The sequence below is a fragment of the Phocoena phocoena genome, chromosome 3 (genome assembly GCF_963924675.1).
Source record: "Phocoena phocoena chromosome 3, mPhoPho1.1, whole genome shotgun sequence".
Lineage (NCBI taxonomy): Eukaryota > Metazoa > Chordata > Mammalia > Artiodactyla > Phocoenidae > Phocoena > Phocoena phocoena.
Window position 1 is genome coordinate 64,025,334 of NC_089221.1, and position 21,536 is coordinate 64,046,869.

Genomic DNA, 21,536 nt, shown 5'->3' on the forward strand with positions numbered 1-21,536 from the left:
AGGAGCCCAGCCGCTCCGCAGCATGTGGGATCTTCCCGGGCCGGGGCACAAACCGTGTCCCCTGCATCGGCAGGCGGACTCTCAACCACTGCGCCACCAGGGAAGCCCCAGATTATTTTTAACTATGCAGCCTAACGCTGGGGGCACCTTCTTTATACAGTTTCCACCTGAGGCCCAGTTCTCTAAGGACAACTGTATGTTACTCACACCCACATCCCCTGCACCTGCCACAGTGCTTGGTAGTTACATAGGCAGGAAAGAAAGGAGGGAGGGAGGGAGGGAGGAAGGAATCAATTACGTGACTTAAAAGATATTTTAAAACATGAACTCGGATTACAGTTTAACCAAGTAACACGATCACCCTTTTAAACTCTGTTATCAAGTATCAAGACTCAACTATTCACAATATTTATATCTCCTGCTCCCAGCGATCTGAGGCTACTGTTGTTTGTGTATTGTGCTATTTGTTCCCTCTGGCTCCAATTTTATAACAGAGCTGTTTCCAACCATAAGCTCTTGTCTGTCCCATTTATCTGCAGAGAGCTGCGTGGTCCCGTCTATGGACAGTTGCTTAACAGGTGCCTTTGATGGTCACAGAAAAAAGGATCAAGAAAACTTCAGTTCTCACATCTTATCATCGTACCCCTCCTACAGCTGGATGGATCCTGAAACAGAGATCCTGTTAACATCCGATGCTCCCCCAAAGCTTCTGGGTAACAGATCCTCCAGACCAAGGACAATAACTATTGTTTCTTGTTTTCTGGCTCCTGGTAAGCTCATTATTACTGGACTAGGATCAAACCTCTTTGTCTTTGGTTCAGATTCAAAAAGGCTCTCAGCAGGGTTTACATTAGTTCAAATCACTGCCTGTAGAACCAGACTATTTCCCACAATCACTCTCCCCGCATTCACTGAGCGCAGGAGGTTGGGGCCTGAGCCATGAGAGAAGCGAGGGACGGGAGGGCTGCAGGGACTGTTTTCTCCAGGTGGTGTTATGCCTAGATGAACTTGAGACCTAAGATAAAACTGTTTGGAAACATGTGTCCCCAGAGTCACCCCAACTTAGAGAGGAGGGGACCCACAAGATTTAAGAGGTGGAACCTCACTGCCAGCACACCCCAGGGAAACTCTGATCAGGCCACAGTGAGAATCTTCCCTCCGTGTTCTACAAAGAACTTGAAGTTCAATGGCCCAGGCCCACCTTTAACCTCAGAAACACACTCACTGATACACTGGACACATATAAGGTACAACAGTACAAAGAACTCAGCTGCTGTTCAGAACGAGGACTTTTGAAAAGCATTCTATCTCAGCTGGATTAAAAAAAAAAAAATACTCCAGACTCAAATAACTGGGTCAGCAATATCTTTTTTGGCGCTAATTCAACACTTGTTCTAACACAAAAGCATATAATGCCAGCTGAGAATGGAGAGTTCTACTTCCTAGAACTTCAATGCACGACAGCAACACCTGACGCTACGTCTCAGGTACACAGTTCTCCTAACATTCAACCAGTAAAGACCAAGATCAAGACAGGAGCCAGACTTCCCAGCTTCAGCGTGAACACCTGTCATTCTACGCTGCGACAAACTACATGGTGTTTGGGATCAAACTGGAATATTTTTCGTTGCTGCTGTTTGTTTACTTTGAAAAGATGGTCACACCAAACACAACTTGAAGGCAGGTTCTATTTCCCATGCAACGCCCACGAATAAATAAATACTGGATTTGTGGTTGCCCCTATTTTCTATTTCAGACTAACCATCATCCCTAGAGCCCAGCTTCTGGCTTTACAAAGGGAAGGAGGCACGTGAGGAAGATAAGCTAAGAAAGCCACTGAGGGCCCGAGGTGGTACTATTTCCAGAGGAAATACTTCTCCCTCACCACCAAGTCCAGAAGAAAGATCAGAAAGAAGGAAGGATAAGTTTGCTAAGGCTTCTTCTGCTACTTCTGTGAACATCTGAGCAACAGCGGACCCCAGCAGTACAGGCCAGAGAGGCACCCCTGGCCGGGGACCAGCAGTCCTGGGTCCTTGTCCCAGCTCTACCTGGTGTCACGGCCTTGGACAAGCCACCTCACTGCCCTGAGCCACATCCTCTCATCTGTCAAACGAGAGGGGTGGTTAGGGTTATAACAAGATTCTTCCACTTTAAAATAATGTTTTATCCAAATTATACTCTAAAAAGAGAGCAATATTTTCTCTGCATGACCCTTAACATCGCATAGTATCTGCTGTCTCTTCACTGGGCAGAACGCTTATGAATGGGAGCTGCATCCTTTTTTCCATTTCTTACCTGTTTAACTAGGTCCTTTAACTAGTAACTTTGTTTCATGTATTTTTTTTTTTTTTTTTTTTTTACCCCCTGTGACTGGCACGGGAACGGGAATGGGAGGGCTTTCCCAAAACCAATACTTATTCTAATGCTTTCATATTCCTAATACTGTAGGTTAAAAAAAAGTAGAGTAGCTCGTTACCAAATTTCAGCATCTGTAACATGCTGGATCAAAGCTCTGTCAACTCTAGGAACCACCCAAGTATGGTTAAATGTCACTGTGAACTGACCACAGGGTGTACTCAGGAAAGCATTTTGAAATCTAAGTCATCTCTAAGGAAAGTAGCTTCTGTGTTCATCTACAGTTGCTACACTGTGGGGACTCCAGAATTTGAAAATGGAGTATCATCTGGGAGACGTACAAGTACAAACAGCAACCTCATGGGGTCACCCATGGGGTTAGTTCTCTGGAGAAAGAAGTCTGAGGGGAAGTGAACGTGTGAAGCTAGGGACGTGGGGACAACCCAAGTCTAAATAAGACAATTGGAACAGGACATCAAGGAGCCCTGGTGGGGTCGAATCAGGACTGCCTGAATGCAGAGTAGAAACCCAACCCTTTTATGACCTGCCTGGGGCAAGTATGTCGTCAGCACTGGACCTAGAAAAAGGGCGAGAATGGATCTGTCCCCAGCACTGTCCTGAGAAAAGTGTGCCTCAGCCAGCAGAAAAACATTAGGAATAACCAAAGCCGGAAATGAAAGCACGGCTCAGGGAAAGCAGGCAGAGGAGAAGGGCTCAGGCCAGGAGGTGACCACTACACTCGGCGCGGGGGTGGGGTGGGGTGGGGGCGATGGATGACCAGATGTGGATATGGCCTCGGAACAAGCCTGGCTATAAACAGTCCTCCTTTATTCCATTTTCATCCACCTACTTCCACGTAATCTATGTTAATACAGCTAATATACATGAATTTCCCATTACCACATCTCCTTCTCCTTCTAATGAACAGTGAAAATGACTGAGAAATACAGACCAAAGCTAATTTATATATCACCTCTAGGGAATGTGTTGAGAGAGAACTGGATTTTTCTGAATAAATAGAGAAAAGTCCTTTAAGCCCATCCTGCTACCTCTGTTCCAGGGGCCTAAATCCACAGTTGGCAGCCTCAACATTCATCCCTGTTCCCCTTCCCTGGCAAATTATGGACTTCATGATAACTGTAGAAATCGCGAGTAGAATACCTACTTAAGATTTTTTTTAAAGGGGTGGGGGGAGGTGATGACTGTAACTTGGGAATGTAACTGAAGGAGGGGCAGATTTAGATCCAATCAGGGTCCCACCTCCACTTAGTCCTGAAACTGAGTGGTCCATTGAGTTCAGTGGACCAAAGTGACCAGAACAATTTCTAAATAGTCACTTGGATAAAAATGCCAGATTCCAGCGTGCCAAGGGTAGACGAGTCACGGCAGAGACAGGCTTCTCGGGCCCTGGCCTGGGGTTGTGCGTGAAGATCTGCAAAGACCACTCGAGCACATTCAGCAACCTCCCTACCGCTCACTGTCTGGGGTAGGTAAGAAGCCTGGTGTCCGTTCTGACATTTACAGCCTTTTCAGAAACTCATGAACTCAAAGAATTTAAGCTATTTCAGGAGTTTCAAATCCAAATGCTATTCTTGGGGGGCAAGAAATAAGGGTAAATGTATGGGACCTGATGTAAGTAAACATCCAGTGATGGGGCCTGTGGCGAGCTACAGCATGCTAGCCCCTTCTCGCCAAATGCAAGAAGCAGGCGGCCAAGTGCACATTAAAAAAAGAAAACTCTGCTGGCCAAACAAGAGCCTGTACGCCAACTTAACAATGGCTGAGCTAGGAGATTTCCAGGCGCACCTGAAGTCTCTGGGTGTATCACTGGCTAGTGGGGGAGGCTGGGGCATCAGGGGTTCTACCAACAAGAGCTGGTTTTCATTAAGTCCAGGGAGAGAATGGAATTCAGAAGCTGCTTTTAAGACACTGAGGAGACTGCAGCCCTCAGCCCCCCTCACCTCTGGGCCCTGTCAGCTCTCGTCCAACCCTCCTTTGAAGCCCACTCTACCCTGCAACATTATCACCCTGTGCTGAAAAGAACGGAAAAGCTCTTCTCATCCAATCATGGGAATGGTTCAATTTCCACATTCTTACTCACTCAGAGGAAAACTGACCCAAACCCACCAGCAGAAAATAATGTATAAAGCAAACCATGTCTCCAAAAGAGATTCAGTAAGAGTACAAACAAAACGTTAACACCTTTTAAAACGACTGAAGGGGGCTTCCCTGGTGGCGCAGTGGTTGAGAGTCCGCCGGCGGATGCAGGGGACTTGGGTTCGTGCCCCGGTCCGGGAGGATCCCACATGCCGCGGAGTGGCTGGGCCCGTGAGCCATGGCCGCTGCGCCTGTGTGTCCGGAGCCTGTGCTCCGCAACGGGAGAGGCCACAACAGTGAGAGGCCCGCGTACGCATACGGCAAAAAACAAACAAACAAACAACTGAAGGAACAAAAAAAGATTGCTACCAAAAACAAACATCATAGGAGATTCTCCTCTCAATACAAGGAATGATTCTTCAAGATTTAAATTGCAAGCAAAGAAACACACTAAAACAACAACACAAACGAGTCTTCCACGATGTGGGAGGTATGTTTTGGTTCTGGAAGAAAAAAACAAAAAAACGCAAAGGTTCAGGTACTACCTAGCACCCATGTCAATGCCTCAGAGCAGCCTGGGCACCAAGTGGAATGCGGGATGGAGAAAATGGATTCTTCCACTCAGGAACCTTTAGGGCTCTTCTTCCCTCGGCCTGGCACACAGCTCACAGGAAAGAAGCCCTGAGGGCCACATAGATGCCCTGTCCTCCCTTTTCCAATGCAGGCTTAGTCTTAGGGGCTCCTGTCCCACAGGAAACAAGAAGAGCCTTCCTTTCTCCTCCCTCCCCAAATGCCCGCGCAGCTTCCTAGGACGCCCAAACTCAAAGTGTCATCATTGGTCTCCACACAGAAGTTACACCTTGATTTAGTGGTGCCGGTCAGGAGGCTTAAATCTCTCGCCCATTTTGTGGTTGCTGTTCTACATTCTAAAATGGATTTTTAATCCCCACAAGCATCAAATATCTCAAGACCGCTCCTGCGTGAATTACATGGTCACTGACAAGAATGACCTGCAATAAAATGGCTGGTATGTTTTGAGATGGGAAAAATGCTCCAGGAGAAGACAGAAATCGCGTCCCGTTCAACCAGCACAGCAGAGCCGAAGTTCTCACGGGAAAGAGGAGTTTCCTGAGAGAGATGAGGCGGGACGAAGTCTGGCCCAGCAGCTCTCTACAGTTCCCTCTTGCTCAAACTACAACACAGGCCGCATTGGGAAGCCAAGGCAAAAACTGAAAACAACTGAAAAGGTGCTGCCTTGTGTTCAAAATCCGCACACCAAAGGCCACGTGGCTCCGGACGGAGCCCTGGCCACTGCGCAGGAAGGCAAGGATGCCGGGTAGGAGGCAACTGCGCTCTCCCATCTGGGCTGTTACAAGGATATGTGCTTCCCCTCTTCCTGTCACACCCTCAACCATTTCCCCAGGCCAACAAGGAGGGAGGACTGCAGCAGAAGCCCAGTGTGCATCCCCCAAGGGACCTTTCAGCGCCCGCCCTCAAGCACTGCCTGAGGGTGAGGCCAGCCTCTATTCTATAGGCCCAGAAACAAGCTGACTTGGTGACCAGCTGGCTGGCCCCCTGTGAGGCCTTAGAGATGGGAAAGTGTTGGTTTCGCCCACAGGGGCCTCATTCCCTATTCAGGAAGCCCAGCCAAACCATTTCCAAATCAGTACCTTCAGGGGACAGGCATAGAAACATTTACAAGAGCCTCTGTGAGGCCTCGGGGCTGCTCCTTCCCTCTCGCCCTCCTTCCCTCTGCTCTGACCCCAAGTCACACTGCACACACACCACTGCTGGGCTCACCTCCCTGAGTATCTCGGCCTGTTTCTATGACAACAGCCTCCTACTCAAGAATCTATAATGGCTTCCCACTTGCCATGAGACTATGGCCAAATGCCTCACCTTAGCACTGAGATTCCTGCAAGTCATTCTAACTTCCCATGTTTCCTCCCTGTCCTTCTACACATGTATTGTCCTTATTCTACCTACAGAGCCTAGTCGCTAAGAACTCAGTCAGTCTGGATTCAAATCCCAACTTGACCACTTAGAGCTGGAGACCTTGGGCAAGGTACTTAAATGACTCAGTACCTCAGTTTCCTCATCTGTAGAGCAGGGTAATACTGCTCAGGTGAGTACAGTGGTCATGAACTGAGATGATAATGTAAAACGCCTAGAATAAAACCTGGTACATGGTATCACCCAACAGATATTAGCAATCGAAATACTCATTATTATCACACAAGTCGCTTCTTCCACGAAGCCCTCCCTAGCAACACCAGTCAACACCTTCTGTTTCTCTTCTTTCTTTTCTTTTTTTTAAATCTTCTGTTTCTTAAATGTTCTATGAACAGTCAGATACTGACTGGAGTTGTTAGGGACTGTTCCATAAGGCAGGTTACTTGGAATGGTAATCAAATGTTAAAATTTTTATTATGAAGGTCATATCCTAAAATAGGTCCTGTGGTTCCCAAATTATCTTTACCTCCAGTAACAATGTTTCTGATGGGTTCATCTCTAAGAGGTACTATACATTTGTAGTTTCAGATAATGTTTCTGGGATCCAAAGCCTAATTCTACGGAAACTGAAAGCTTCTTAAGAGCACCATGGACACACTGGCAGTTCCTATCACAGTGACACACTGGGGCCTTTTTTTTTTTTTTTTTTAATTTTTCCTTCCTTCCTTCCTTCCTCCCTCCCTCCCTCTCTCCCTCTCTCTCTCCTTCCCTCCCTCCATCCTTCCTTCCTTCCTTCTTTATTTATGGCTGTGTTGGGTCTTCGTTGCTGCACGTGGGCTTTCTCTAGTGGAGAGCAGGGGCTACTCTTCGTTGCCGTGTGCGGGCTTCTCATTGTCGTGGCTTCTCTTGTTGTGGAGCATGGGCTCTAGGCGCACCATCTTCAGTAGTTGTGGTACGTGGGCTCAGCAGTTGTGGCTCGCGGGCTCTAGAGCACAGGCTCAGTAGTTGTGGAACACGGGCTTAGTTGCTCCGCGGCATGTGGGATCGTCCCAGACCAGGGCTCGAACCCGTATCCCCTGCAATGGCAGGCGGATTCTTAACCACTTCGCCACCAGGGAAGCCCCACGCTGGGTCCTTAAGCCAATGCTTGTTCATTTAAAAAGAGAATATTAAGTTACCTGAAAAGCTAAGGTAAGAAGTGGGAGATTAAACAGACCTTCAGAATAAGAGTTAAAATCTACCCTTTCAAGTATTCCTCCTCTCAAACTTCTTGTCACAAACATTTAAGATTAAACCAAGTTAAGAAGAAGAGAGGAGTGGAAAACACCACCGAGATGGAGTAGGACCTGGTGTAGACGAACAAGGCAGCCTTAGCCCTTGGTCTCCCTGCCTCCAAACTTCCACAGCACTTCACACATGCTCTCATAAGACACAACTTCTACCTGGTTTTAAGCCTCAGAAGACTTCATACTTGTCTCTGGGTTAGAAGCTCCTTTCCTCTCAAGTTTGAATGGCCCATGGCTCCCATGCAGGGCCTTACTGAACAGAGATCCACTGTTTAAAGCAATCAGAGGAGAATCTAAACTTCACAAGTTTTCACATTAGTTCCAGTATATTCCAGATCATACCACCACAGTTATAAAAGGATTACCCAACAGAAAGCTTCAAAGGGACTACTTTAACGGATAAGAATATAACAAGTGCTTCTAAAAACATGGTTGTTCTGAAGCCCTTCAGTGCATTTAAAGTAGTCTGCAGTTTCAGAATAAGGTTGGGGAGAACAAACACTTCCTCAGGAGTTGCTCCTGGCGATGCCATCTCCAGGCTTCCGGTAGGGCACTGCCCTGACCTTGCCCCCCTGACCCCTCACTCTGCTGGCCCCAGGAAGATGCAGTGCTCAGCACTAAGGCTGTGGGACAAGTGGGGTCTGGCTGGCGAGCCTTTCTTCTCCGGCTTTCCCTCCGAGGAGAGCTGCCCCCAGTGAACACACCTGCAGCTCTTCCCAGCGAACTGTGCCCCTGCAGAGGAAGTGCTCCCTGGCTCAGGTGGGGGTCCCCAGATGGGTTAAGTCTGACTCATTTTTGGGTTCATTAGTAGGAAGACCACTTCCTTGCAGATACAAGTCACAATGTCTTACCATCAACTTCTGGGGGGATAAAGGTGATGTTTGGCATCTACCCGCTGAAATTGTAGTCTTTTTTGTCAATTTGTTCAAAACCTCAGAGGGAAAGGATGGTGTTATTTATTGGGCTCCCTCAGAACCCCCAACACCTCCCCCCATAATCAGGCCTACTATGAGGAAATTCCAGACAAAGGCCCTATATGTGTCTCTATCAGCATCATGTACCAGGGATACCTTTGTAGACACTGCCCAGGAAATGGCTGGAAGCAAATCCATCCCTCACCCCCGGAGACACCCACCCCACAAGTGACATGTCCAGAAAAGTAAAACTTACCCAATAGCCCACTCCTCATTACCTGTGGGATTATGTAGGCTTTACCATACTGGCCACATTAACTGTTTATATATAACAGCTGCTACTAGAGACACTGGCAGACAGCCTTAGGACAAGGGAAGAGTACAAAGGTCTATAAGAAAAGCCTACACATCTAATCAGGAAAGGCCATCAACAAGGCTAAGATGGGACTTCCCTGGCGGTCCAGTGGCTAAGACTCCGTGCTTCCACTGCAGGGGGCGTGGGTTTGATCCCTGGTTAGGGAACCAAGATCCCGCATGCCATACGGCATGGCCAAAAAGGAAAAAAGACAAACAAAAAAAACCCCAAAATGAAGCCAAGACAACACACACAACCTTCTGCACCAAAAGCATCAGATGGCATCTGTCCTTCTACCAAAGATAGAGATGGTGAAGGGTTCGCCCACTTGGAAGGAAAGCACTGAAGAGGCTTCAGGGAAGTTTAGGGAGAGCAGGTATAACCCTAAACCATCCTCTAAACTGAATGTTTCCCACACACCCTCATCGACCGTTCATCAGCAGCAGGAAGAGGTGAAGGGCTGACTTACATGCTCCCTCATCCCGTTGGCCACGGTGTTGGACATCATGATGCAGCAGATGATGACGACCAGGATGAAGTAGAGCGCGTACATGAAGCGGGTGCTCCGGGACTGGCGGATCTTGGGGCAGCAGCCGCAGCAGTAGGAGCAGCCAGCATTCCCACAGCAGCAGGCCAACTAGGAAAGGAACACAGAACATCCTCTCGGAGCCTCTCCTTCACAAACCTGCTTACCCCAGACCTCTGCAGATGAGCTACCGTTCTTCCAAGGCGTCCTGCCCATAGGACATGTGTGAACAGTTACGTGCGTGAACAAAGTTTTCGCCAGAATTGGTCTGACATTGTCTTTAATACACATGATGGCTTGGGAGATGCCCAATACTTAAACAGAAAAGGCACACTTCACCTGAAGCACTGTGATCATTTAGACAAAAATCAATCAGGGAAGAGCAGGAGAAGAAGCCAAGAACTAGAAAAAGGACTAAGTGAAGTGGGAAGGACGGGAATACCAAGAAGTTGGGCCCAAGAAAGGGACCTGTCAAAATCCATGAGCCAAAGAATGAACTGCATTGGGGGGGGGGGGTAACTTGAAGCACAAAAGGCACAGGTGCCTCTTACACGTGTGTTGTTGACCACAGCTTCACGCCCCTAAGGGTAGGCTTTAGGCTAATGAGTGGCGCAGGATTGGGCTTTACTGGTCAATGCAACCGGACATAATTTTATTTGAGAATATTAAATAAAATAGGGGATTAAGTTTTCAGGTTTGGGTCTGGTGTTAATATTTTTCTTCTTCTCAAAGAGCTTGTTTTTTTAGAGTAGTTTTAGGTTCACAATAAAACTGAGGGGAAGGCACAGAGATTTTCCATATGCCCCCTACTCCTACACATGTATAGCCTCCCCCATTATCAATATCAGTCACCAGAACGGTACATTTCGGGTTCACTCTCGGTGTCGTATATTGAACAGGTTTAGATAAATGTATAATGACATATATGCAACATTATGTATCAGAGTATTTTCACTGCCCTAAAAGGAAACCAGATCTTTAGTAAGCCTGGGTTTGGGGCCTTGCTCTGCCACCTACCAGCTATGAGCATTTTCAAGACTCAGACTCATTTTTTTTTTTTTTTTGCAGTACGCCGGCCTCTCACTGCTGCGGCCTCTCCCGTTGCGGAGCACAGGCTCCGGATGCGCAGGCTCAGCGGCCATGGCTCACGGGCCCAGCCGCTCCGCGGCATGTGGGATCTTCCCGGACCGGGGCACGAACCCGTGTCCCCTGCATTGGCAGGCGGACTCTCAACCACTGCGCCACCAGGGAAGCCCCAGACTCCTCATTTTTTTAAAGTGAGGGTGCTAACAGTACTTAGTGTACTCGGTGGTCTCTTGGACAACCTAATCAGACACACCTGGTGTTAGGGAGGGATATCCGTTTAGCAAATAGGGAATAATACAAAAGAGATTACCATAAACCACGAATAACAACCAAACCTACATGTATTAACACTATACATAAAACCTAACAATGCAATCTCTTGATAATTATTTAGCAGGAAGTTCAGAGCTTTGCATGGCTTCAAAACAAGCATCAATTAGAAGGCTACACTATAAACATCACTTACAGTAAGAAGAGATCACAGGTGTAAGACCACAACAGGTTATAATCATAATGACGTTAGGACAGATCTTAGAAACATACGCATTTCCCAAGATATTTCATCTACTTCATGGAACCGCCATTGTTGGAGCCCTTTGTCATTCTGTACTATTTCATTACTTGTAATTTCTTAATGTACTCTCTCCATCTTACATTCAGTTTTCTAAGCCATTTTTCTCAAGACTCTTCTTGCCTCAGAAGGCTGGGACTGCTTTGCAAGACAAGCTATTCTATCGGGCTGAGCTAAGAGATCACCCAAGTGGGATCCTAACACTGCCTGTGTGGTGTTCTACAGGCCACCTTCCTTTACAGTTCACTCATCCATATTCTCTGTCCCTGATTTTATTGATCCCTTTCCACTCATATGCCCCAGTTTTTCTTTCCTCTCCCTCCCCGGCTCCCTCTTCTCCGCTCCCACTGGCTTAGTTGGCTTCTGGCCCAGACCCGCCTCCCTCCTCCTCTGCCTGCCAAATTCTTTCCAAACTGCCTCATTCAACGGTTGCTAACTCTTTAAGCTCTATGGTCTTAGATAACCAGTTTTACTGTATTTCAAATGTGATCAAATATTTATCCTATCTGGAAAAAGAAATACTTAGAAGCAGTTGATACATCCTCTGAGAGAACTTACCCATAGCAGAATCAACATTTACACTTACTATCTCCACAGAGGGGAAAAATGAGCACATACAGACATAATGTCAGCCTAATTGGTCATTTAAAGACAAGTAGTGACAGAGGAATGTGATCATGGAAAACGTGAAGAGAAAATCACATTGGTTTAATCCTACTCTGTCATTAAAGTCATGTGTCATTGTATGGATCTAATTTTTTAAACTCTCCTTATTTTTCACTTTCACCCTACAAGTGGTGCTATGATATGTATGTGTGTATACATATATACAGACAAGTGTACATACATACACACATGCCTAATATTAGAATCAAAGAGCACTTCTCTACTAGCCTAAAAGTTATTTATGAAAGCAAACGATGCCAATCACCAATACCATAGTACAAGTGCATTATCTCAAGCTAAACGCCGATACGGAAGTGGAAATTCAAAACAGCATCCACACAAGCAATGTTATGTTAGCAGTGAGGAAAATCTCACAGCCCTGCTGACGTACTACTTCTTTCCGGAAGAGCATAATTTAGAATAAAATGGGTTTACCTTTTATTCCTTGCCACTTACAGCTTTATTACTGTGAACATGTCACTCCCCTACTCTTCACCCTCAAAACTGGAGAAAGCAACTCCTGGCCAACCTAACTTCTGGGGCTGTCACAAGCTTGGAGAGAAGTGCCTCTGTCTTGTTACCCCCGACTCCAGAGGACCTAAACATTTTACTGAACAAGTCAAGGTATAAAAAACAAAGGTAGAATGTACAATACCAAGAGTGAACCCTAATGTAAACTATGGACTTTAAATAATAATGATGTGTCCATGTAGGTTCACTGGTTGTAACAAATGTACCACTCTGGCGAGGGACGTGAATAATGCGGAAAGCTGTGCGTGTGTAGGGGCAGAGGGTATACGGGAAATCTCTGTACCTTCCTCTCATTTTGCTGTGAACCTAAAATATCTCTTAAAAATAAAGTCTATCAAAAAACAAACAACATATGAACAAAACAGTGCCCATCAATGGCTCAATAAATGTTGAATGAATAATATATGATAAAGTCCTAACAGCAACACTCCTCAAACAAAAGGGCTGGCAATCCCACTCCACAGGGCCAAGGGCACAAGTCATGCACTGCACTCTGAATTTCTCACACCCACATTGTATCACAAAGAGTTCATTATTAAGGGCTTTAATTTGTAGATACTGCACACAATCTTTTTCCACAAGAAATCAGTAGACATTCAAGAGGGACCCAGGACAATCTTTTGGGAGGACGATGCTTACAATTTTTCTAGAAGTTCATCCTGCAGGTATACTTACACAAGAGCACAGAGATTTAGGTATAAGGTTGTTCATTAAAAGCATAAAAACGGGGACTTCCCTGGTGGCGCAATGGTTAAGAATCTGCCTGCCAATGCAGGGGACACGGGTTTGATCCCTGATCTGGGAAGATCCCACATGCCGCAGAGCAACTAAGCCCGTGCACCACAACTACTGAGCCTGCACTCTAGAGGCCACGAGCCACAACTACTGAGCCCATGTGCCACAACTACTGAAGCCTGCACGCCTAGAGCCCATGCTCCGCAACAAGAGAAGCCACCGCAAAGAGAAGCCTGCGCACCGTAATGAAGAGTAGCCCCTGCTCACCGCAACTAGAGAAAGCCCGCTTGCAGCAATGAAGACCCAACGTAGCCAAAGATAAATAAAATTAAAAAAGAAAAAAAGCATAAAAAAGGTCTTATTCTCCAGCTACACAGGGGCAGAATAAATGAATTATGGACTATCCATACAATAGGACACAGTTTAAAAGAATAAGTCAGTGTTATGGGCTGAACTGTGTCCCTGCCCCTGCCCCTCCAGTTATATGTTGGAAATCCTAACCCCCTGTATCTCCAAACATGACTTTAGACAGATGGCCTTTAAAGAGGTAGTTAAGATTCAATATGGTCACTGGGGTGGACCCTAATCCAATATGACTGGTGTCCTTGTAAGAAGAGATTAGGACACAGAGACACACGGAAAGAAGACCATGTGAAGACACGGGGAGAAGACAGCCATCTACAAGTTAAGGAGAGAAGCCTCCTTAATCTCGGACTTCTATCTCCCAGATCTGTGAGAAATTAAATTTCTGTTGTTTACACTACTTGGTCTGTGGTACTTGGGTTATGACAGCTCCAGCAAACGAAGACAGCCAGTATGCCCGGATATTTTATACGTACGCATATCTGTACGTGGGGAATATGTGTGTGGACACAAAGACCGCTAACATCAATCACCTGGGCCTAGATGAGTGGGCCTAGATGTGGGGAGGAAACTAAGACAGCCATGTCTCACTGTTTTGCTCTCCTGGTCTGGGTTTTTACCATGTGTACGTATTACTCTCGTGATTAGAAAAAGAAAACGGACTATTTAAGAAAAGTAACTAAGTTTCAAGATAATGATATAGAAGTATTTGAAGTGTGGTATTGACTTGTGTGTTTTCTTTCTTTCTGAAGAAACTTTCCCTCCCTCAAATATACTGAAAGAGAAAAATTTCAAAGAGCCGTTCACACCCTCTATCTAACTTCCTTTGCAATGGCAACAGCATGAATAGCAAAGGCTTTTCTAAATAGAAGGTGCTTTGTCCTTGCCGGGGCAGAGTCTAAATGAAAGGATTAGCCAGCCTCTTGCTGCTACCTGGAGCTGGGCCTCCCCCTTAGTGTTAGTTTTCTTCTCCTGTCTAAGGTGCGTGCCCTCGTGGGCACGGGCGCGTGCACACACACACCACCAAAACCACAGTAAATAAATACACTCTCCTTGTCCTCCCACTGGCCTTGGGCTGACAGTTCTTCTACGGACTGATGCCAGGCACGTGAGGAAGTGATCACAGAAGCGAAACATGAGCTAGGGCTGGTAGTAACTTCCGGGTTCTTTTGTTAAACTAAAAAGCACAATTCCTTTATTACCTAGAATTCCCTGCTGACAACACCACCAACTGGAAACAGCAAAGAATCAGGAAGAAAGCCAAAGAGATGTCATAGAATCAGCACAAACACATGCTCATGTATCTTGTGAGAGTTCCCCTCTTCCTCCCTCAGGTCTTTTTTTTCACAGTTCCAACAGGCTTGCTTAAGCCCACTGGTGGGAAGAGTACAGGTCTGAGAACCAGAAGGCCTGGATTCTAACTCTGTGCAGCTCTGGGTCTTGGTTTTCCTCACTTGCACATTGAAGGAGCCTAGGCAGATGACAGAGGATAGGTAAACAGGTTTCATCTGATGCTCAACTCATTGGCAGTGGTGGTCCTGAGGTAGGTTTTAAGGCTGAATGTCTCAATCCACAGGGAAAATGCAAGGACCAATGAGCACCATGTGCATGGTGGCACCCATGCTACAGTCTGGTCATCCCTGTAAGAGGTGATCTGATTGATCCCTACCATCCACAAGTTCTTAGATGTTGAAAAATGACCTGCAAGAGGCAAGCACACTGGGTTAAACCCAAAGCAAGAAGAGAGAGAGAAAAATCGATCAGAAAGAGAAGAATTAAAAAGTGGAGCAGTCAAAAGCTCTTCAAGCAGGCGCGGGTTCTATGAGCATCACCCCACTGCTTCCTGGGCTACATCCTGCGATGTTCAGCTCCCACGGCAGTGAGATAACTCACATTCAACATAATGGCTCAGGCACCCCATTAACTCGGGTTCCCTTCGTTCCACTGAGGAAGGCAAACGAGTTGCGTACGACACTTCTGTCGCAAGAATCACCGCAAACACGGATCACAGTTTTTTCAGTTCCAATGCTTTAGTTTGGGGGAGTGTAAATCCCTCAGCAAAGTGGAAAACATTCATTCATTCAGACTTATTCCTTGAGAGCTCTGGACAGCCTAGTTGGCTTTAGCACGCACGTCAAAACTAAGTTGAAACTGCAAAAGGAAAGATTGCTTCAAATCTGACACGGACCTTCATTCAGTCCCTTTTCCTGACTTGGAAATGCAGGAGCCCTAGCAGAGCTGAGGAAAGACCTAAGAGATTGTTTGTTAACTACAATAATTACAATATTGTCGCTTAATAAATGGCGAGGAGGCGGGGCAGCAGTAAGGAAGTTCCTAAAGAACTGAAGTTGGTGAAGCTGCTGGAACCCAGGTGTTCCTCTATGAGCTGGTGGGGGGGGGGTGTTAATATCAAGGAAAGAGAAGAAAAACACACAAGACATAAAACCAGGTTCAGATTATTTTATTAAAGTGAACGGTGCTATCTTTTAATTTCCATTTCCACATCTTTTGGTAACACACAATACTACTCATGCCATGTCACAGCCCACTTTCCTTCCTTCTCCTTTGAGGTTTTAGGATTATCTATGAATCACCAGCGGTCAGCAGAGAGGTAAGGAACAATTGATTCTACTTTGATAGCAGTATTTATTTAAATTCTGGACTACACAACCAATATTTTGCACCTCATTCTCCTCACTAGATGCTCAGAAACAGCTTCCCACTGAGCTTATACAGGCCTTTTTCTCCACTACAGTCAGGAGGCAGAGGCAGTGGTAAATAGCAACTCTTGCCACCATGGTGCCATGTGCTGCCCTTTACCGGTAGCTATACGAGAATGATGCGACTTGAAAGCTGGGAGAACAAGAACACACAATTCCTCTGCTCAATAAAGGCATATCTTACTGCACAAGAAATACAGGTGGCAGGTAGTCGCTAATTCACAAAAGGATTGTGTTTTAGAAACCTCAACACATATTATACATGTGTTAGTAAGTTGGTTTGTTTGGAGCTTACAGTGGATTTCTCCCACACAAAAGAATATAGGGGAACCTAGTAAAGCTTACTTAATCCATAATAATATTAGCTAACACTTATTAACCCCTTGCTCTTTGCAAGGTACTACAACTTATCATTAGCTGTTATATCAACCCCATCGGACAGAGCTGGTGAGTGGTAGAGCCAGGATTTGAATCTGTAGGCTCTTTGCCATTCTGCTCTATTCACTGCTGGCATATACAGAGGGTGCACTGGACAGACAACACTGGCCTGAAACCTTGGTTTCCTACAGAAGGGAAATTGGCTGTGTGGGAAGGAAGCAGCAAGTGAGGAAGCAGTTTTTCTCTCCTGCCCTCAGGGGTACAGTAAGCACTCAACAGGTGTCTGAAGAAGGCATCTCCCTCTGTGTGCCCCTCCTCTCTCCTGGCAACCTCTGGCTGCAGTGGACCTGGATGCCCTCTATTAGCGCCCTGCCAGAGCAGCTCAACCACTCCCATTACCAAGCTCCCCCCTCTCTCACCCCCAAGCCCTAGCCCACTTTAAAAGCCCTACCCCTAATCCTATGGAAATAACCAGGCCATTCATTCACTCAACTAACGGTTAGTATACTACATACCTAGTTGTGCAACGTTAATTCCTGGGAATGCAGCAATAAACAACAGACCTTGTTCCTTCCCGTGAAATGACCCTATGGGGCATTCCCCCAAACCCTCTGCTTCAGCTCCTCTCTGAAGTACCTAGGTAACAGCATCTAATGCACATTCCTGAGTTGCTTGGCAGATGTGAAAACCTCCACCAAATGAAAGACGTGAACTACCTGATGACCATGAGCACATAGCCCCCAGACCTACTGGTGCCTAAGGACTGGTGCCTAACCCCTGTGACACTGCCCTGTTACCTCACCATCAGCCAATCAGAGAACTGTGCACAAGCTGATCACATACCCTGTGACCCTCTTCCCTCATCTGGCCTTAAAAGTGCTTTGCTGAAACCCTTCGGGGAGGTTCGGGGTTTTGGAGGGGGCACGAGCCACCCGTCTCCTTGCGTGGCCCTGCAACAAACCTTTCTCTGCTCCAAACTCCAATGTTTGGGTTTGTCTGTCCTCACTGTGTGTCGCGCACACGAACTTGCGTTAACATAACAAGTTGTTTAGAAGAAAGGAACCTGGATGCTCCTTTCTGTACTGGAAGGAGTACTGATCACTGACATAATGGTGCATTCATATCATTGAATCCAATGCACCCACTGAAATGATTATACAGGAAAAGTTACGGCCATGGAAAGATGTCCACACTGCATTAACTGAAAATAGATAATAACACAACAGTATAGAGCATGATAGCATTTGGGGTAAAATTATAACAAGGTATAGATCTGCAATAACAACAACAAAAAACAATCTAAAAGGATATACCAGTATGTCAATGGTAGTTAACAGAATTGTAGGATTATGAGTGACTAAGCTTTTCTGTATTTTCTGAACTCTTTGTAACCAGCACATATCTTGTAATTAGAAAAACACTTCAAGTTTCTCTTTTGGAAGAAAACAAAACAACATTTCTCTTCTACCTTACAGGTAGTAAGCACTCAAGTATTTGCTAAACGCATCAGCCAGCGAGTAAATGAGATCTACTTCTGCTACGTGATTGGTAGAAAACAGCCAGAGTGAACTATCACTGTAAATGAGGCATAAAACTAAAAAATTCTACTGTGCTGTTTTTTTTGTTTGTTTTTTTTTGTGGTACGCGGGCCTCACTGTTATGGCCTCTCCCGCTGCGGAGCACAGGCTCCGCATGCGCAGGCTCAGTGGCCATGGCTCACAGGCCCAGCCGCTCCGCGGCATGCGGGATCTTCCCGGACCAGGGCACGAACCCGCGTCCCCTGCATCGGCAGGCGGACTCTCAACCACTGCGCCACCAGGGAAGCCCTGTGCTGTATTTTTAAGTATCGTTAAGACAGTGAATTTTGTTTTTACCTCAATTTAAAAATTCTTTAACCCTTATAATGTTTTTTAGAGTTTAATTGCTATAAATAAACCTCTACTTGGTAGAATTTGAAGCAAATGAAAATGAAATAGGAAAAATTCAATGGCTACCTAAGAGTGCAAGTTGAACAAGAAGCTGTGTATTTGCCTGGCCCGGAAATTGGCTCTTGTGTTTCCTTCATTTCAGGTTCTTAAGTTTTTCTCTTTTGAGTTCAGAGAATCACTTAAAGCTCCAAGGTTTTCACAATCTTTTCCATAACTGTCACGACACGATTCTGGAGGGTTGTCGGAAAGGAGTTTGGGACAGGAGGTTTCTCACACAGGTTTCAACATTCTAGAATGTGCTGGTTTCAACAGCATTTCCATGAAAAGCATTGTCAAGGGTCAGTGTCCTTCCTTCATGAGCACTGAGTACCCACAGCCACTGGGACCGAATCTGAAACAGGCAAAGGACAGGTCATCAACACCCACCAAGCCATCACTGGCTTTTGGGTCACAACGAATCTGGACACAACCGTTCTCCTTGTTGGGAGTCTCTTTCTCACAAGGTTAGGGTTACTTACAGAATGCTGATTGAGTTCTCTGTTCTCAGACAGCAGTTGGATTCTTTGAGTCATTCCCTCACACCACCCTCCGCTTATGCATCTTCTAAAAAATACCACACTCGATATACTTTAGTAAGTTGGTGGAGAGAACCTATAAGAACCTATAAGGTTTAAGGTTAAAAGGTAAACTAACTGTTTTCTGTTGAACTGCCAGAAAGCAGAAACACTCGTGGGAGACAGATCATTTAGAGCAAAGTTTGTCAAACTCTTTGGGGCACCATTGGGAGCCCCATAATTCTTTGGGGGGGGGCGGTTGCTGTCCTGTGCACTGTGGCATGTTTAGCAGCATCCTTGGCCTCTCCCCACTACATACCAGTAGCAACCCGTCCTCTTCTCCCTCACAAGTGGAGATGATCAGAAATGTCTCAGACAAGTGCCCTCCCCTGTTCTCGATGGAGCCAGGCTGTCTGGGTTCACACCCAAGCTCCAATGCAGCCTGGTTAAGCGGCCTTGGGCCAGTTCTTTACCTCTCCAGGTTTCAATTATCTCATTGTTAAATGGGAATAAAAATACCTACTTCACAGGGTTGTTGTGAGGATTAAATGAGTCAGTTCAGGAAAAGCTCTCAGCGCAGAGCCTAATACAGGGTACCCATCCACTTTCCCAAGAAAGCCACCTGTACTTATTATCTACATCATCAATAGTCATGTCCCTCCTCCCCAGAGAGGCCCCCCTCCTCAGTCCATCAGGTAGATATGGAAAGAGGTAAAGATAAATCATTACTACCTCACTTACAATAATGCTTTCATTTTCCTGCCCTAATGTGAATGACAAATGCATCTGTTGAAGGAAAATACTTTCAGAAATAAAACTTCTGAGATCTAAACCCAGGAAAGCATCCTAGCAACTTGGGGAAAAGTTGTCATGTGTGTGGAAGCACTTCCCACGTGCCCTCTGTATTTCCACTGAGGAACAAGCAAGGCAATCAGAACATTCATTTGCACCCACTGAAGCCACAAATACCTGCAGCAGAACAGTTCTGAGAAAGATGAGTTAAGCAAGTTCCAGGAAAAAAATGCTGTAGGAAAACAAAACCTTGAAATTCAAAATGGAAAAGTGTAGGACGATGGGAAGAAAAGTGCTCATTAGGTTTAAACCATTTTTAAAAGTCAGTTTTAAGGCTTCTCATCAAAATGAGAGAGGGGGGGAAATCCTGCTTGTTCCACTTCATAATAGCTTATCAACAAGCAGTTAATGAAACACAAAGCCCAGAATTTGCCTGATGGTGTCGTGGAGATTATGCCGCAATGAAGAAATCTGCCAAGCCCTTTCTAAGAGGTGCTTTACGCCAGCCCAATCCCCAGAGGCTGCCAATCCTGGTGATGGAGGCCACAGAGCCAACTAGATCTGTGCTCTGGGAAGGAGAACAGAAATGGGCTCATTTCACAGACAGTTCCAGCAGGCATGACCTCAGAGCTCAGGTGGGCCGGCAGTTTCCAGGGGTTAGCAGTGCACTCCTTTCCCTACCAAGTGAAATCCCATGGGCAACTCCAATGTATAAAACATATGGGTGCACTAAAACACTACAAATGTTCTTATATATACATACAACACATATTTATCAAATGCTGACTAGTGACCAGGCACTGTTCTAGGAGCTAGTAGCACAGTTGCTGCCCTCATGAAGCTTACATTCTAGTCGATTTATATCAAACACGGCATCCCCCAAATTCCACCCAAACTGGGACATGTCGCAGCACCTAGGTTGAAAACCTCTGATCCAGTCCAGTCCCCTCATTTTCCTGATATGAAATCGGAGGCCCAGAAAGTTTAGGTTATTTGACTGAAGGACAAATCTAGTGATGGGCATCAGTGGACCAGCAAAAAACACAGCATTTGAGACAATTCAGCAGTCTGGAGGCAGGACGAGCTAAAAACTCAGTCTGTGGGTCCCACACTTCTGCATCCATAGCACAATCAACTCACAGACACGCAAACCCACTAAAACATGGCACCATAAGTAGTTTAAACAACGCTCTGTCGACTCTAGCAAGAAGGCAGTAAGTGTCTAAGTGTCTAGTACAGTTTGAAAGGTTTCCATCACAACACAGTTAAAGTGATGGCATTTTATGGCTCACGATGAGTCAGCCCTGGGGTGGCCACAAAACTGACCTCTCTGGAAGCTACGGGCTATGGCTGCTAAGTGCCCAAGCCCCTGAGGCACCTCCCTCCCTACTTCTGAGAAGCAGGCAAGTCCCTCCCCGCATCCCTCACACAACCGCAGGGTCAACTGCTGGTCACTCTCCCTCCCCGCCGTAGGAAGAGGCCACTGCTCAAGACACCTCCGACCCCTGACAAGTGACAAGCTGGCTATCTCTGAAGGTGAGACTAGCTGCAGTGGTTCTGTGCAAGGACAGGCTCACACACGCCTCCTGCCCTAGATTTTCCAGCAGTCAGGATTTCATATAATCCTATTCTTTAGGATTCCCAGAATGCCTGATAGAAGGTGACATTTTAAACCTGTTTTCACATAAACGAATAGAAAAACTGGAAAAGAGAAATGTCAGACAAA

General features: G+C 46.1%; 1 protein-coding gene across 1 annotated transcript in view; it reads right to left on the bottom strand.

Annotated features, from left to right (window-relative positions):
- The window catches only part of SERINC5 (serine incorporator 5), an 83,275-nt gene that overhangs the window by 35,361 nt on the left and 26,378 nt on the right, over window positions 1-21,536 (bottom strand). The window contains exons 4-5 of the mRNA XM_065873665.1: window positions 9,646-9,800; window positions 9,430-9,597 (exon numbers count right to left, since the gene is read on the bottom strand). Of these exons, the coding sequence (XP_065729737.1) occupies window positions 9,430-9,597; window positions 9,646-9,800 (323 nt within the window). The remainder of the gene's footprint in view (window positions 1-9,429; window positions 9,598-9,645; window positions 9,801-21,536) is intronic.